The 16,557-nt window shown below is 41.6% G+C and overlaps 2 protein-coding genes across 3 annotated transcripts in view; both read left to right on the plus strand.

Moving 5' to 3' along the window:
* LOC133123919 (macrophage receptor MARCO-like) overlaps positions 1 to 16,557 on the plus strand; it is a 76,566-nt gene that overhangs the window by 53,766 nt on the left and 6,243 nt on the right. The window lies entirely within an intron of this gene.
* LOC133124702 (secreted phosphoprotein 24-like) lies at positions 3,423 to 9,576 on the plus strand. 2 transcript variants are annotated; one of them, XM_061236117.1, is made up of 6 exons: positions 3,423 to 3,534; positions 4,853 to 4,980; positions 6,160 to 6,282; positions 7,055 to 7,171; positions 8,190 to 8,241; positions 8,611 to 9,576. In XM_061236117.1, the coding sequence occupies exons 1-6, from the start codon at positions 3,483 to 3,485 to the stop codon at positions 8,691 to 8,693; spliced, it is 555 nt and encodes a 184-aa protein (XP_061092101.1). In that variant the 5' UTR covers positions 3,423 to 3,482; the 3' UTR covers positions 8,694 to 9,576. The 2 variants fall into 2 exon arrangements, with proteins under 2 accessions (XP_061092101.1, XP_061092103.1); XM_061236119.1 differs by having other exon boundaries at positions 8,614 to 9,576.

A 16,557-nucleotide genomic window follows, 5' to 3' on the forward strand; every position in this document is an offset into this window, starting at 1 on the left:
CCTTGGGCTAACTGGTTAACTGGCTGTTTTCTACATGTGAGCAATAAAGCTAGGTTTCATGTATATTTCATCTGTACAGTTTCATTTGCAGTCAAGTGACCAAAAAACATTGTATTTATTGTATTACCAGTATTACCAAGCATGAATGAAGTCTGTTTTAAAATTCAACGGAATTAAGACAACTAAGATTACCTGAAACACATAAAAAGTAAAATATACTTTAAACGTGGTATACCTAAAAAGTGTACTCAAGCACATGAAAAAAGTCTCAAATCTAAGTTGAAAGTCTCTAATCTACACAAATTTTCTTTTCATTTCGTATTTATTTTTAATTAAACAATGTCTGATTAACAGGGCAAATAATTAGAGTTTGAGTAACACCAGTCCTTAATATACTGGTATACTACTTGAGCTTAGTAGTGTATACTGTACCCATTCTATTCCCAGTGTTGTGTCTGGCTTTATTGCTACTTTCGTTTGACTCTGTAGATTAATCTACAGGGTCCAAGTTATTATTTTTGTTGTCCTCTTAACATTTGAAATTGTACTTCCTTCTAGGATCTTTCAGCGCACTAGTCCCTGGTTATGGGTACTCACTCTGCTCTGGATAAGATTGTCTGCCCAATGACTGCAGTGTAATGTAATGTAATGTGACCTTGGCAGAATGCACAGTGACATTTATTTTAGACTGCAATTATGGTGAATGCCCACTGTATGGGGACAAACACAAGAAATTAACTTATTCACAATAACATATACAAATGTAACAATTTACCATTTTTAAATTGGTAAAGCTCTTTCAGGAACAAACTGTTGTGAGGCTGAATTCAGAGTAAAATTGAATGGCTAAAATTGAATGGGCTGGAAATGGAAACTATGATAAACCATTACAAATAGTTTAATGCCTCAATAGATTATCACAGAGGAATGTATCCACTACACATAACCAAACATATATACAAATTATTACCAATAACTATAAAAACACACATTTAAAATCAGACATTTGTGTCAGGATTGTATGGCGTGATGTGGACTGCCTCCCCACCCCATAGCCCTCCTCATCACCTCCCAAAATGTGCCGCCCGCCGGCTAATCGCTTTGGAGAAGGAGGGAGACTGGGAGAGGGATAAAGTTGCTAAAGGGATTAAGAGCTACATAATCCACACGGAAAGGCCCAGGTTGGGATTTTGATGGAGGACGTACTGTATTTGTTCTGCAGAAATTGTGTTTTCCACTGCACCATCATGCCACTGCATAGTTCTAGCTACAAATCCCGGTATAAAAATCTCATGAAACAATGGGAGGAGATAGTCGATGAGATTAAAACATTTATTGGCCAGGTCCCTCTTGATGTCATAAATGATGTGGACCCAATAGCACAGAGGTAATAAATTGATCTCCGCCCATTTAATCCCCACAAAGGAATAGATGGAAATGTTTGGACTGATTAGTCGATATCACAATGCAATTGATTTCCATACTGTTGCTGATGCTTAATGCACATACCACAACGCCATACAATGTAGTTTCAAGCCATTTGCAGATTTAAAAGGAAAGTGGATCAATAGTAAAACGTGGCTATCTATACATGACACTGTTTTGTCTGAAAGCCTGTATTGGTACATTTATTGTAAACATAGTCATGAGTCATATGAACATTTGGAAAGGGCTGCATGGGTGTCCTTGGCTTTCCTGCTGGAGAAGACTGATGTTGACACTTTCGACCATGTCAAGCAAATAACACAAACCTCATGCACACTGTAGTCCATCAATAGTTTGAGTGCTTAAAGGAGCACTGTCAGGCTTGTTTCAGTTGAGCAGTTGAGCTTATTTGGATTAAATGCTTAAATTATGTGTGTAGGCCTTTTTAAAATCACCGTCTTTGTAGCCATTTCCTAAATATGGGGCAAAACTTCTCATAACAAACACGTCCAGTGATGTCACTGGACGTGTTTGGCTTGAATCTCCAGCCTGTGTTTCCCAGAAGGTAACGGGAGCTCAAACTCCACCCTTGAACACAGAGACTGGTTTATGGACAGCTACTCATCCAGGCAATTACATGACACTCCTACGAAAATACAGTAATTTAGCATCGAAATATCACGAACCTAACTTGGCTAGCCTCATTGATTTGATGGACAGCTCTGACTTCACCGAATTAGAGGACAAACCTTTAGATTTTGACCAAGAAAAACAGCCGAAGCTAACACAGAGCAGAGAAATGGGAACAGTGTGTCAGTGTGGGAACTGTGAACCCATGCCTAACGTTAACGAGACGGAGAGCCTTTGCTTCCGCGAATGGGATCGAGGGCAACGGCTGTTGGCAGACACTGAACACGGAATTTGCATCCTTTAAAGACTTCATCGGATTCATGCGAGGGAGAAAAGTAGCACAGGAACACCAGCAGGGGGCAGAAAGTACAAAGAAAGAAAAATGCTTGTGGAAATGACTAAAGCACACCACCCTGAGATGGTAGGCCTGGGGCCTCCTTCCGATGAGGGGTTTTCCTAACATGGCTGCAGCCCAAATTCCGAGGTGGCTCCGGGTTCAGGAAGGTAAGGTAAGGTAAGCGTCAGAAAGGTAACGCCTGAGTCTTCAGCCAGAAGACAGAACTAATCAGTGAAATCAGCTGGGTTCATGGACAGAGGAAGCACAGGGCAGGACATTTAACATCTAACACCTGGACTGCTCTGCTGTAATTCCAGAATTTCTAATCTAAGGTGTACACGGATCTCAGGTGCAAAAGCCTCTACATGGGGACAATGGAATGGCAGCAGTCCAGTGTTCCCATGGTGAGGGTTACTAGGGGCCTTGCTGTTTTAATCAGTGAAGTCATCACCCTGGATCTGATTCAAATAAACTGTGATGATTGGGTACTTGCAGTACGTCATTAAAGATGCTACGCAAAAAGCATTTAAGTTTGTCTGTGCTCATGTGAAATAACTATGGTGAAGTATACCAGAGGGATGCTATTTTATATTCAAGAATACTCAAAGTAGAATTAAAATGTATGCTTCCTAAACTATTTTTTCACATGGGTGTGCAGTAGTCAAGGTTATTCAGAGTGAATTAACTGATTGACAGAACATGTTAAAGCAGAGTTTTTCTCATGTAGAATGTGGTGAATCACAAACCGGTTCACCATTGCAAGCAAATGTAATAAATAAATAAAAATCAAATGTAACCATCTGTTATATTCATAATTGTATTTGTGTAGAAATCTTTTACCACATTTGTTATCCAACGGGAGCCAAAAATGAAGGATCTTTGTACCACTCTGAAGCACTGGACTGTTTGCCCGTGGGTCGATAGTGTTTGTGTTGAATGTGCGGCTAAGAGGAACAAACAGAACATAAGGTCATGTGTTACGAGGGAGGGGATGGGCGGGGCAGCGCACAGGAGCAGGGGGCAGAGGGGCATTTATTTAAAGAAGAGAGGACAGCGGTCTGAAGTTTTCTCCTGTAGTTAAGCAAGGAAAATGAAGGTGGCCATTCTCAGTCTGGTCCTGCTGCAGTGTCTGTGCTGCTCTGGTGAGTGAACTGCTGTTTGACCTCTGACCTCTGACCTGGAGGAGCAGAGGTGACAGGCTTATTGCTATCAAGAGGATATTTTGAAAACCATGACTGAACTACATGCCAAGCTAATGCATAAAACAGAGTAGACATTTTATAACATACATCATACAACATACAACACACATCTCTCAGACTTCACCTGAGCAAAGACCAATGGTTATACTGAAATATACTGAAGAATAATGACCAGTCTGTAATTGTAAATGAAAGGCGTTGCAGATAGAAAGCCTGTTCACTGGGAGAGTAATTGATAAAACTGAAAAGCAGCACAATGTTAGACTTGGATGAACAGAGAAAGAGAGGGGAGTTTATCTTGTGACACATGAATCAACCTGGAAATTAATAAGGGTGTGCACACACAGCAAAAATAAAACATTGGTCTTATCCACATTATCCACAGTATTATCCACAGTATTCTAATGAGACTTAAAATCTTATTTATTCCTCACAAGTAGAACATACTGTATAGCTCGTTGTAATTAGCTTTAACTTGACAAATAAAATGATCTTACCCCCTTGGGTGAATCATTAAGAGTCATGCTGTGTCACATCATTGGCAATGTGTTTGTCTTATTCAGCAAATGAAAAAGTGACAGAAATATGCTTTAAGTCTAAATATAAGAATACAATGCTTGTTAAGATTTTTACTTATTCATTAACCCTTTATTTCGCAGGCTGTTAATTACCTACTATTTACTGGATAAATACCAGTTACTTGTGATTAATTATTCGGTAACAGTTATTATTTCAGAGGCAAGTACTATGAAACCAGCCGTAAAAAGTATTTTCATAATATTTAACAAGTATCTTTCATGGTACTGACTTTGTTTAATACTACTTACCTAAATCAAAATAGTTACCCAATAATGAAATAAGTAGCTGGTATTTACCCAGTAAATGGGTGTAAATTAAGTGTAAGCTGTTATTTTTTGGTTTGGCAGTGGCTGCAGAAGGCCGTTTAAATGATAAATGGTAAATGGCAGGCATTTATATAGCTTCTTTATCCAAAGGGCTGTACAATTGATGCGTCTCTATTCACCCATTCATACACACACTCACACACCGACGGCGATTGGCTGTCATGCAAGGCCCCAACCAGCTTGTCAGGAGCATTTGGGGGTTAGGTGTCTTACTCAGGGACACTTCCCGGGCGGGGGATCGAACCGGCAACCCTCCGACTGCCAGACGACTGCTCTTACTGCCTGAGCCATGTCGCCCACGCCCACACCACGCCATGTCGCCCACGTTTAGCCCTGTGCTCGTGTCTACGCAGGGCGTCCCCCGCTCCAGGTCGACCTGGCCCCCGCGGTGCAGAAGGCCGCGAGCATGTCCCTAGCCCGGGTCAACACGCAGTCCAGCGGGGCCAACCTGTACCGAATCACACACAGCTCCCTGAAGAAAGTGAGCCTATCGTCTCACACTGTCAACATGAACACGTTCCGTCACATATGTACTGTACATCTACAGTGCATTCATATAATATATGCTGAAGAGCTGGGTATTATTGACCGTGTGTAAATTAATACTTTTATCAATTAAGCAATGTAACTGCCGACATGACATTTCATACACCAGGGGTGGGCCATTCAGGTCCTGGGCCTTGTTCCACAAAGCAGGATTACCGAGTCAGCCTGACAACAGCTCGCTTTACAGTGCATATTCCAGATTTGCCGTTCGGGTTTCAGTGCAGCTATCCGGGTAACTGAGTAATCCTGCCTTGTGAAACAGGCCCCCAGAGGTCTGGTGTGTATGCATGTTTTTGATTCCACCAAATATCCTGGCGGAATTAGCTCAATGGCTGTGTACACCAACACTGGTTTACACGCAGATTAGATCACAGTAAAAGGTTTCATAAACAGTAGGCATTCAAGAACAGCCTTTGGCTGTCATTCATGCACGACATGTAGCCACAATATCACATGATTAAATTGTTAGGGCTGATTAAGTAATTAAGGCCAGAGGTTGGCATGAACACCACAAACAGATCCGGCCCTCATTGCCCACCTCTGCAATACACTATTACAACAAAGACCATGTCTCTGGCTCCCTCTCGTGGTCAGTAAGAATATAATTCATTTTCAGGTTGTGAGTCAACACTGAATCTAAGCAGCGTTCTCTGAAGTAAACGATATTGACACAGCTGTGCAAATATGGTTCACATCCTCAAAATGAAGTTTAACCTAAGGAAAAGGGGGGTGGGGGGGGGGGGAACACCACTCTTTCACAATATGTAAACATCTGAGAATATCCTTTGTACATCGTTAAAAAGTTGTTAACAACTACATTAGTTCACGCTAATTCATGTAACCTTATTAACCTAAGTGTTACCATTAATACTCCACATATTCCCCAGATTGCTCCACTGCAAATCCCAATGGGAAATATGTAAAGAGAGATATACGTATATAATCTGATATGGATGTAAATGCCCTTAACACCCTCATATTGCTACATTTTAAATCCAATGTAGCACAGAACCAAACAACACAAATTGTGTCACCGCCCAAATATTTACAAACTGCACCGTAGAACAACTTGATCACCGAAACATCCAGGGAAATTCTCATCCTCTTCTTCTAGGTTATCCCGGTGGGAATCAACGCGCATGACCTGATGCTGAACTTTCGAATCAGGGAAACGGTCTGTCCCAAAGCCTCAGACACCGACCCGGAGAAGTGCAATTTCAAATTGGGTTTCTTCGTGGTAAGACGAACGGACGTGTCGTATCTGTAATCAGTTACCTATGATAACATGCAACCACGATGACAAGCACGATTGAAAAAAAGGCTATATCTATATCCTGATATCCGAGGCGGCATGGAGGGGAACTGTAGTGTCACTGGGTTCAGTGGCTGAATAACTGTCTTGGCAGCGTACTGTTGACATTGGCATCCAACCCCTAATTTTATTAAATTCTTGGCAACAATGAAAGAAAACAAAAAGCCAAGTCAGTTGAGTCCATCTCTCCTCCTGCCCTCATGCCCATTTGGATTATTGGGCAATGTTGGACTGAAGTAAAAATAGAAATATGCTATTTTCTGTTATTTTCTGAGGCGTCTGAAGTGGTGCATCCAATTATAGAACTTGCTTTCACTTCAGCCACAACTTCCACCTGGTGATAAATGAAGTTGTGTCATATTGTATTTTTATATTGTATAATTATATACTTTTTTTCTTTCTTTCTTTTTTTATTTTAATTTTTTACTATTTTCCATTGGGAATTGTAATGGTGAAAAACAAAATAATAATAATTGAAAGCAGCAGCCTGGTGTAATAACAGCTATGCCAGCTTGAAAATTGAGCTGGTCTCGCTGGGTATCAGCTGGACAACCAAAACATCGTTTTTTGTCGCTTTTTTTTCAGCAGGACGGAGTTCGACAACTATCACTTAGATAAAAAAATGAATAAATATTCCAAACAAAAACCATGCTCTTCAAAGGGTTTTAATACGCGTGCCGCTCCCCTCTGTCCCCAGGCCACGGCGTCCTGCTCCAGCCGAGTACGTGTCTCCTCCGGACTCTCGGAGCTCGTCTCCCTCAGGTGCAGCCGCTCCGACAGCTCCAGCTCCAGCTCCGAGTCCAACAGCGGGGAGGTAAGGCCCAGAGCGGACGGGACACTAGGCACAAATCCAGCTAAGATCTTTTCAAGACGGCGAACGTTCGCGGATAAAATGTTTGCAGCAAACAGATACTGTTGAACGATTTTAACATTCCACTGAGTTTGCCACCAACGCCTTTTTATACAAAAGGATTGGTTCTAACAATGTGATTACCTGTTTGTTTTTTTGGGGCATTTTTTTTTTTAAAAGGTAATAAATATCGCATTGATTAAACCCTGGAGTAAGATCCAGCTACAAACGGCTTTAAATTACTCGCTACCAACTATTTCAAAACATAGCTTGAACTGGTGAAACCATGCTGAGTATATGGAGCTGGTCAAACTGGTCAAAGTCTAGATTGCGCTGTTTTTTATTTATATTTTTTTCTTTCAGCAGGGAAGTGCATTATAACAGCTAAATGATTGTCAACGTTTGTTATCAGCCATTTATGTTCGCTGCGAACTACCATTTCATGCGGTTAGCTAACATTCATGGCAAATAGAAAACCGTTTTAATATGTTGAGGAAAGATAGCTAACTTTAACACGTTAGCTGGGCTTCGAATCTGGATTTAGCTCACCATCGCTGGTCTGTGGTTTGTCAAAGCAGGTTAAAGATGGGCGGATTACTGCACTGAGTAAAACGCGGAACATGTCTTTTTTCTTTGGTCCATGTTCCAGATTTGGGAGGGTACCAGCTTTTTACTTAGTGCAGTTACCCAGCTTGTGAAACAGGCCCTGAATCGAGTAGAGTAGAGTAAGCCAAACTGGAGGACTAACTGACTACAGACAGGGCAGTTGATTCACCAACTAAAACCTGTGGGATTTCCAGCAGGGGAGATCAGGAGAGAGGGAGGAAAGTGGAGAACATCAGGAAAACGGGAAATATAACTGAGAAAAAACAAAACGCAAGGGATTTGTTTCTAATTCAATGTATGATTTTTTTATCCTGAGATAATTACTGGACTAACACACAGACTAGCACGGCCAAAGTTTGGTTCTTTTTGTGGGCAGGCACTCCGATGGCTGAGTGGAATGAGTGGACAGAGCCACTTCGGGATTGGAGGTGAATATAGATAATTTCCCTCATTTTCATTTAATTTTGAGGGCTATATTTTGTGTTTATGTGCTGGGCAGTTGATAGCCTAGTGGCTAATGTGCTTGACTGGGACCTGGAAGGGTGGTGGTTCAAGCCCTAGTGTAGCCACAAAATGGTCAGTGCAGTTTCCCTTAACCCCACATTGCTCAAGGGGGGGATTGGCCCCTGCTTAGTATAACTGTAAGTATGTTTGGATAAAAATGAGCAAACATTAGCAAATAGCTAATTTCATGTAATTATCAATGGGAACAACGGTCTTTGTAAAGACGTATTGTTAGATACATACTGATACTGGGATTTGTCTTAACATTGAGAAATGTCCGGTCTCCGTCTCAGCAGGCCCGGTGAACACCCCCACTCAGAGGACCGCTGTGGACAACCACCTTGGGGGGAACGGCATGGATAACTTCATGCAGTAAAAACGCATGGCTCACCGGAGTTCACTTCGCACAAAATATCAAAGATAATCACTGTGCAGAGGGACAATATGATGAGAGACCTGGAAATTTTTGTTTTGAAAAAAAAAGTTTTGAATTTTAGTCATCGACTGTTTGGGATTCACAACAAAAAGTCAATACATGTCTTGGATATGATTATCTTTTGTTAAAGGTATTTTGTTAAATGTACATTTAACAAAACATAATCATATCCATAGAAACATGCAAGTGTATAATCGGAACACACTCTAGGGTTGTGATTGGCTCAGATATCTGTGCCTTCTCCTTTGATTGGTCCAGCAGACAGACAGATGGCGTTTGACTGAGCCCAGATTCGGGGAAGACGCCAGACATCCACTGAAACCCAGTGAAATACAGGCTTTCAGCGCTGCACGGCTGCGCTGCTGCCATCATTATCCACTGACCCAGAAACACACATATCCCCACAGCTGTGTTCCACTTCACCCGTCCCTCAACAAGCAATACTGCTGTAGCCTCCCAGCTCAAATACAGTAGCAGCCCTGCTGAAAAGAAAGACCAGCTAAGACCAGTTGAGACCAGTTGGCATTTGAAGCAGTTTTACGCTATTTTCAAGTTCCAGGCTAGCTGGTCATAGTCTCTAGCTGGATAAAGCTGGTCAAAGAGTAAGCCGGTGGTATACTGGCGGATGGTAGGTTTAAGATGGAATTTTCAGCAGCTCCAAACATATTTCGCCTCAACTCGCACTCTGACATCATCACTCTGAATTCACATTCCTTGGCACACAACGTAACTGCTCCATATAACCGTTAAACACCTTGCATCATGTAGCTACTGACCCAAACAGTTTGTTGCCACAAACTCTAATAAAATTGATAATGTGTCAGTGGCCTCCTCTGTACTTAATGGATGGGTGTCTGAATCTGTTTTTCAAAGAAAACCTGCATGTAGTAGGACTGCTATTTCACAATACTATATTCACAATGTAGGTTTTAGCCAACCCAACCCCTCATATCCCTCCTTTCAATTTAAACAATGGAGAGTGAAGAGCCTTGGCTCAAGGATCTTATCATGGCCACACCAGGGCTTGGACCACCAACCTTCCAGGTCCCAGTCATGTACCTTAGCCACTAGGCTATAAGGCTACAGAATGCCCCCTTTGATTCCTCTGGTCTGATACAGTTGACAATGATTAATAAGGACTCGCACAGACACAACAACCAAGGGCACACGCCTTCCTGTGGCCCATTATTTACTAACTTCTGTGCTAGCACAGCAGGGGCAATCCCCAGTCGTCTGGAGTCTGTGGCGGCTCCAGATCCTCCTTTCCCATTGGCCGATCCCCTCTGACAGGCGAAGCCTCGCTCCGATTGGTGAAGAACGTAGGTCACACTGCCTCAGTCTCTCTTCAGCAGCACTGACCGGCATCTATGAGCACTATTGGGAGTGCACATTTCATACAAGTACCTGACAGACCTTGATCATTTAAATTCTTTGATCTTACCTGATGCAACTGAGCAAACCAAGAGGTCCAGAAGGCCGGGTTTTGAGAGTATTTCATAGGTCCCAATACACCAGACAAGCTCAGTAAAGCATAGAAAAGTATTTGAATCCAAAACAATTACATATTTTACCATGTATGGTGCTTGAAGAAGTTTTCATCATATGCCCAAAAATAAATTCAGATTTCAGAGAGCTGAAATAGGTTCATGCCACTCAAAGAGAACCAAACCAAACAGAGCAAAGAAAAATGCAATTGTTTGTGTAAATTGTGTAAAGTAAAATTTAAATAATGGACAATCAAGAAATATGTGGTGACAAATGAAACATTGGGGCATGGTTGAAATGAGATTTACACATTTATATTGTGACCTTCAGTTTAAATGCAAGAGACATTTTATTTTTATTATAAGGAGGAGCTCCGAGTCGGGTGGAGGAGGGGGAAGTAGTTGATCTCGGATGGCGGGGATGGGAATTCGGCGCCGGACTGCCGGGGATGCCCCACTTTGGCCTGGAGGGCGAGGGGCAGGTTGGATAGGTTGAGCTTGCCAGGTTTGGGGGGAGGCGGAGGGCCCAAGGAGTCCTTGGAGGGAGACCCTGAGGAGAAGGCTGGGGAGGACCCCGAACCGGAGCTGGAGGGCTGGCCGAACTTGCTTACCAGGCTCTCGAACTTCTTAGACTCCTGGTACTCCCCCGGGGACATGGACTTGATGCTGGAGTTGCGCTGGGGAGTCGGAGGGGGCTTCTTCCCTCCAGCGGATGAGGAAGAGAGGGACTTCTTCAAAGGCGACCCCTTGGTCGGTGGGGGAGGGGGTGGTGGATGTAAGGCCGGGGTAGGTGGTAAGGGAGGGGGAGGGAGCAAGGTATGGGCAGGGGGCAAGCCCTTGGAGGGGAAGTTGTGCTGCTTGGGCAGGGTTGGAGGGGGCTGGTTGTGGGAGTGCCCCGCCGACAGGCTGTGCTGCTTTTTCAGGGGGGGCGGGAGGGGGCGGAGTTGGTTCCGGAGGCGGGGCAGGCGGGAGGGGGGACACAGGGGAGGTTGGGATGCCTGGGCCACAGGGTTTGGGTGTGGTTTTGGGGGGAAGCCTCCAGAGAAGAGCTTAACGAGGGCCGGCTTAAACATGAAACAAATTAACTACTTAAAGATGAACTGGAAGTTCCCACAACTGAATTGTACTCTTCATAACTATATTGCATGTTTAAAACACATCTACCACTTCATATGCCCACACCCCTGCAATCAGTAATGTATGAGTTTTGTCTAACCTTGATAAGAGGTCGAAAATTACGTTGGGGCTCCTTTAAGTCTAAGACTGATAAGAATCACTGATCAGATGTGTGTTCTGGAGATTCCAATGGAAAGTGCAGAAAATGAATGTTTGTATTTCCATTGAACATTGTATTTCCTTGTGTACATTTCCTTCTATTTTCATGTAAATCCTGTAGCCTATCAATGTATCAAACTGTTCGATAAAACAATCGATGCTGATTCAACTCGTTTTCTCCTTTTTAATGTATATTAATGCAAATACTTACAAATAAAATCATCTTAAAAGGTAAATCAAAACAAAAATTCCGTCAGGAATATATTATATTTCCAAAACTTGCGCTTATAGCGAACGAAGTTTTTAGTTTAAACATCCTGCTAATGTAGCTGCCCCCCTCTGTCTATTTTTCGTTCGCAGTTCCAGAGAATCAGGATCAGAAGGAACATATAATCCAAAAACAGTAATTCATTTATTTTTTAGAGAGGATGACATGCTTTTGAACATGAGTATCATCTTTAGACGCACTGTCTACTACTAGCGAGTTTGTGCATAGTATCTGTAAATAATGTGGAATATGTATGCAATTAAATGAATGTTTGACTATAAATGTTTCTCCGGTAAATGTCATTTGGCAATAGCTTGTGTTTATATTGTGTCCGCACAAAAGGCTTACCTTGTAATTTAGCCACAGACTTCACAACCATGCAGCCAACACATGGCGTTCAGCAAAGTCGTGCTTTTGCTGAACGCCATGATTCCAGTTCAAGTCATCACGAATTGTAATATTAGGTTTTCGACAAATGATCTGTCTCCTTATAGCTACACGTTTCCATGAAAGTATAATTATCCTCGAAGCCTAGAAGATTATGAGTAGAGGGAGGAGCCTAGATTACGGTCTAGTTTTCAGCGCCCGGGACAGCGCCAGGTGTTTGATGACTACAGCAGTATTTAAAATTATAAGAAAAATGAACGTTGATTTCGCGTTCAAAGTGCGTCACAAATCGTTACATAATCAGAATTTAGTTAACTATTTATTTTAGTAGCGAATTCTGATAAATAGGATATTGCCTATATTGTGAGTAGCATTTACAAAATCTCATTTCCTGTGGATGAAAAATATCCAAACATTTTTTTTTTTTTAAAGGTGACGCAAATTGACCTACCGATCCTCATAGTACAAGTGACATGAGTAAGGGGGAAAAGACTGAAACAGGATGACAAATATATCACAGAGGTTTCACGTGATTTAATCGCAGTTTTGAGAATACTTTGGCAATAGGTCTACCGGTTAATGTAATTACTTTCACATGTATTTATGAATTAATTCATTATTATATGACTAACTGGAGCGTTGTGCTGTAAAAGTTGTTATTTTGGCCATAGGGAACAGTGCCTCCCAGTGGTCCGCCAACACCTCTTTCAGCAGCTACGGAGATGGATATTGTTGAGGAAATATTTTTGGTCGCTTTTCCTCCTGGTCCCTTTTACGTGGGTGAAGTTGTATTGGCAGCAATGATGTTGAAGACATATTCAGAGTCAATAGTTGCTCATTACAAATCTTTAGTTTAAAATAAAACAGATTAATCTGTGTGCTCCAGAGCACACGAACCATGAACACACAGTGTAGTCCTTACTGTCAGTATTGTTGTCCTTACTGGAAGTATTTGGACAGTGACAGTATTTGTTGTGTTGGCTCTGTACTTCATTGCATTGCATTTAGAATCGAAACAGTGATTATGATGTTAAATGCCAACTTTAATAGAGATACAGTACTTGCAGCCATACTGTATTTTATAGGCACGATAACCATACGTACTTACTGCACTGTATGTATGTTTTACACATCTCACCCAGAGTACATTGTGACCTTTTGAAGCCGTTGGAAATCACTAGAAAAATCAGAATAAGCATATTTTCTGAAAACACCTATCCTTTGACGTCTTCCAGAAATGGGGATGTGGTATTGGCATAACAAGCTATTTAAGAAGACTCCTGTTGTGTCAGGGATGTTCATTCAGTCATGGACACAGCTGTAGATGGGAAGGCCACAGTGTTCAGTCAGAGTCAGAGTCAGAGCCTGGACATGGGACTCAACAGGGCAGACCACGCTGAGCCGGACAGCAGTGGTAAGGGCCTATCGCTTACACACACACACACACACACACACACACACACACACACACAGTGTAGTGACCACATTTACACATGCTATGCTTTCCTGTTGTATGCTGTTGTGGATTTTCTTGTTATTTTTTTGTTTATTTTTTTTGTTGTAGTATTGTAATAGTACTACCAATCATGGCGTTGAAACAAGAAAACAGAGAAAAATCATCTTTAAATGTGAAACAGGCCAAACAGTTAAGCTTTATGTTTGCATTAAGTATTGCATTTATAACCTTTATGTGGAAGATAATGTAGTTTGCATAGTGCAGATCAGTTTTTAGGATTTGATTATTTTTTATTTATTGTGTATTATGCCTGCATGTGAAGTCTCTGATTTAATTCTGTCAAAGGCAACTGTCATCATTTGTTGCAAGAAATGGCTGGCTGCACAAAACTATCGCCATTCTTCAGCGTTAAATTTCTAAATGCCCTTCCTGTCACAGCAATACCTATCGATCACTAAATAGCTGTTTTTCTGTTGGGAATGTTAGCTTTGTGGTGTTCAAAATGAGCTCAGAGTTTCCAAAGCAAATGCCAAATAACAGCCACAGCAGGTATTGAATGTACTTTTTTGTAAAAGTCAGTCCTTAATTAGCCTTGGTGAATTATAGCGGGCTGATGTCACTTTTAATCGCAGACTGACTTGGACTTTTAAAGTGCTCAGAGTGCTCAGTGATCATGAGCATGTTCAGAAATTGTGTTGATTGTTTTTAGATTTCAAAAGGACAGAGAGGCAGAAGACTAGGGGAAGCAGGAAATGCTTCACGTTCATAGTGATTTATTTGATCCTGCTGACAGCACTCAATTCATTCCTGCTTTACAAAGGTATGGAAATATCTCAAAACAGTGGATTTTCTCTTTCAACAACCATATACAATTTCTTAATGTTAACCAAAATAGTATCAACATTCCATAGTGTAAAAATCACCTCAACACAATTCATAATACCTACTTTTCAGTAATGATCAGTAATGTTTGTGCGATAAACATATGTTAACATGGGGTGTAAAATATGTACGTTTCGGTTTAAACGTCCAGTCTATTTTTGCTCAGCGCAACTATCAATATAATATTTTGTAAAAATTACTTCATATTTTTCAAAGATTTTAATGGAAATATTATGATGAAGTTTGAGTTGAATCTTTATCTAGAACAATACAGTATAATGACTCTCTCTGGATGAATTGAACTCTAATCTATTATGACACTGTCTCTGCATCGGAATTGTGTGATCGCACCCCATCTGTAACTGCCATTCGTAATGACACCCTTTCTGTAATGCTGATGTGTAAAGACACTCTAGAATGGTTATGTGTAATCGCATTCTTTCTAGAACATAGTGTATAGCTTTGTAATGATACTCTCTGGAACTCTAATATGAAAGCACACCTCCTTCCCCAGTGTTCACATTGCAGAGTGAGCTCCACCGTGTCATTGGTGGGTCGACCGTAGACGGGTGGGTTTCCTCCACCAATGAGGGGCGTCTGGACGCAGAGCAGTCCACAGGCACACGCGGAGACCACTTCTCGTCCCCGACGAACAGCAGCCTGGACCCGGCCTCTTTACAGCAGAGTCTGGGGACCCTGGAGGCCAGGATGGACACCCTGTGTGGTGGTCCTGGGGGCGTGGGGCAGCTGAGGATGGAGCTGGGAATGGTCAATGCCAGCACGGTCCTCCTTCAACAGAGACTGCTCAGCCTGAGCACCAAACCAGGTGAGGAAGAGCTCAGCAGAGCTATGTGTGCACCTTCAGCAGAACTCTGTCAGTATTCAGGACTGAGGGCATGGTGTTAGACTGGTGGTCAAAGAACAAGTGGGATTAACCATGCGGCCTGTCATTATTCATATCGCTTGTTAATAATCTACCTTTTTTACAGGTAGTGAATCATTTTATATTTTCTTATGTTACTTCAATATAGTTTAGCCCTTGAATTAGGGTTAGGAACCACACACCACTTCTCTTCTCCAGTCCACGCATAGTTGCCCAGCAAGTGTATTCATTATCAACCCTGCTCCAATCAGAAGCGATTACCCAACTTGACTGAATATAAAGTTACAGGTTTTGAAGCCACTTCTAGCGCTGTATTATATTGCAAATTGTAATGCAAATTCAGTTATCTAAAAAATACAATAATTATACAAGAATACATTTATTTTTTTTACTTAAATACACTTATATTTTAAATCTAAAAATTGAATCTGATAACACTGTACTGTAACAATATGTATGAATGTTACAGGTCCTCCGGGTACACCTGGACCCCAGGGACCAAAAGGAGACTCTGGTTCTGCTGTTTCAGCTGTATTAATTATTGCCATGGCATGTGTATAAATGAACACCTGACAGACGTGTGGTAGATTCACGCAACCAATTATAACCAATTTTAGATCAGGGTCCATTTGGAGAGAGTTGTTGCACGCAATTCTAACTGCACTGACTCAACACATTCCCCTTTTCCTAAGGTATAAAGTCACAAAGATGTGATTAGAATTAACTTAACTTAACATTATAATGATGATGTAGCAATCACTACTGGTAATGGAAAGTAATGGAGTTCTAGAATACTGACTTTGAATTTTGATAAAAGAAAATTGAAAAAACCTTGTATTCAAAAGGTTAAAACATTTTTTTAGAAACATGTGATTTCACCATGACGTTTAATATTGTCAGTGCCGTGCAAATCTTTCCACGCACACTGAAATTCACTCAGTTCACTACAGTTCTACTGTATTTACTAAAAATCTCTCATTGTCCAGTAGCTAATAAAATAGGTTCAGCACCTCATAACCTCAAAACCATAACCGTGTTTTCTGGGTCTTTGAATTGCAGTGGATCCCAATGTGTGACATTGCCATCTGATGTTTCCATTATATACTGTAATGTGTGTCTGTTTATTCAAGGTGCAAAGGGTGATCCTGGTTTTCCTGGCCCTCCAGGAC

The sequence above is a fragment of the Conger conger genome, chromosome 3, assembly GCF_963514075.1.
Source record: "Conger conger chromosome 3, fConCon1.1, whole genome shotgun sequence".
Lineage (NCBI taxonomy): Eukaryota > Metazoa > Chordata > Actinopteri > Anguilliformes > Congridae > Conger > Conger conger.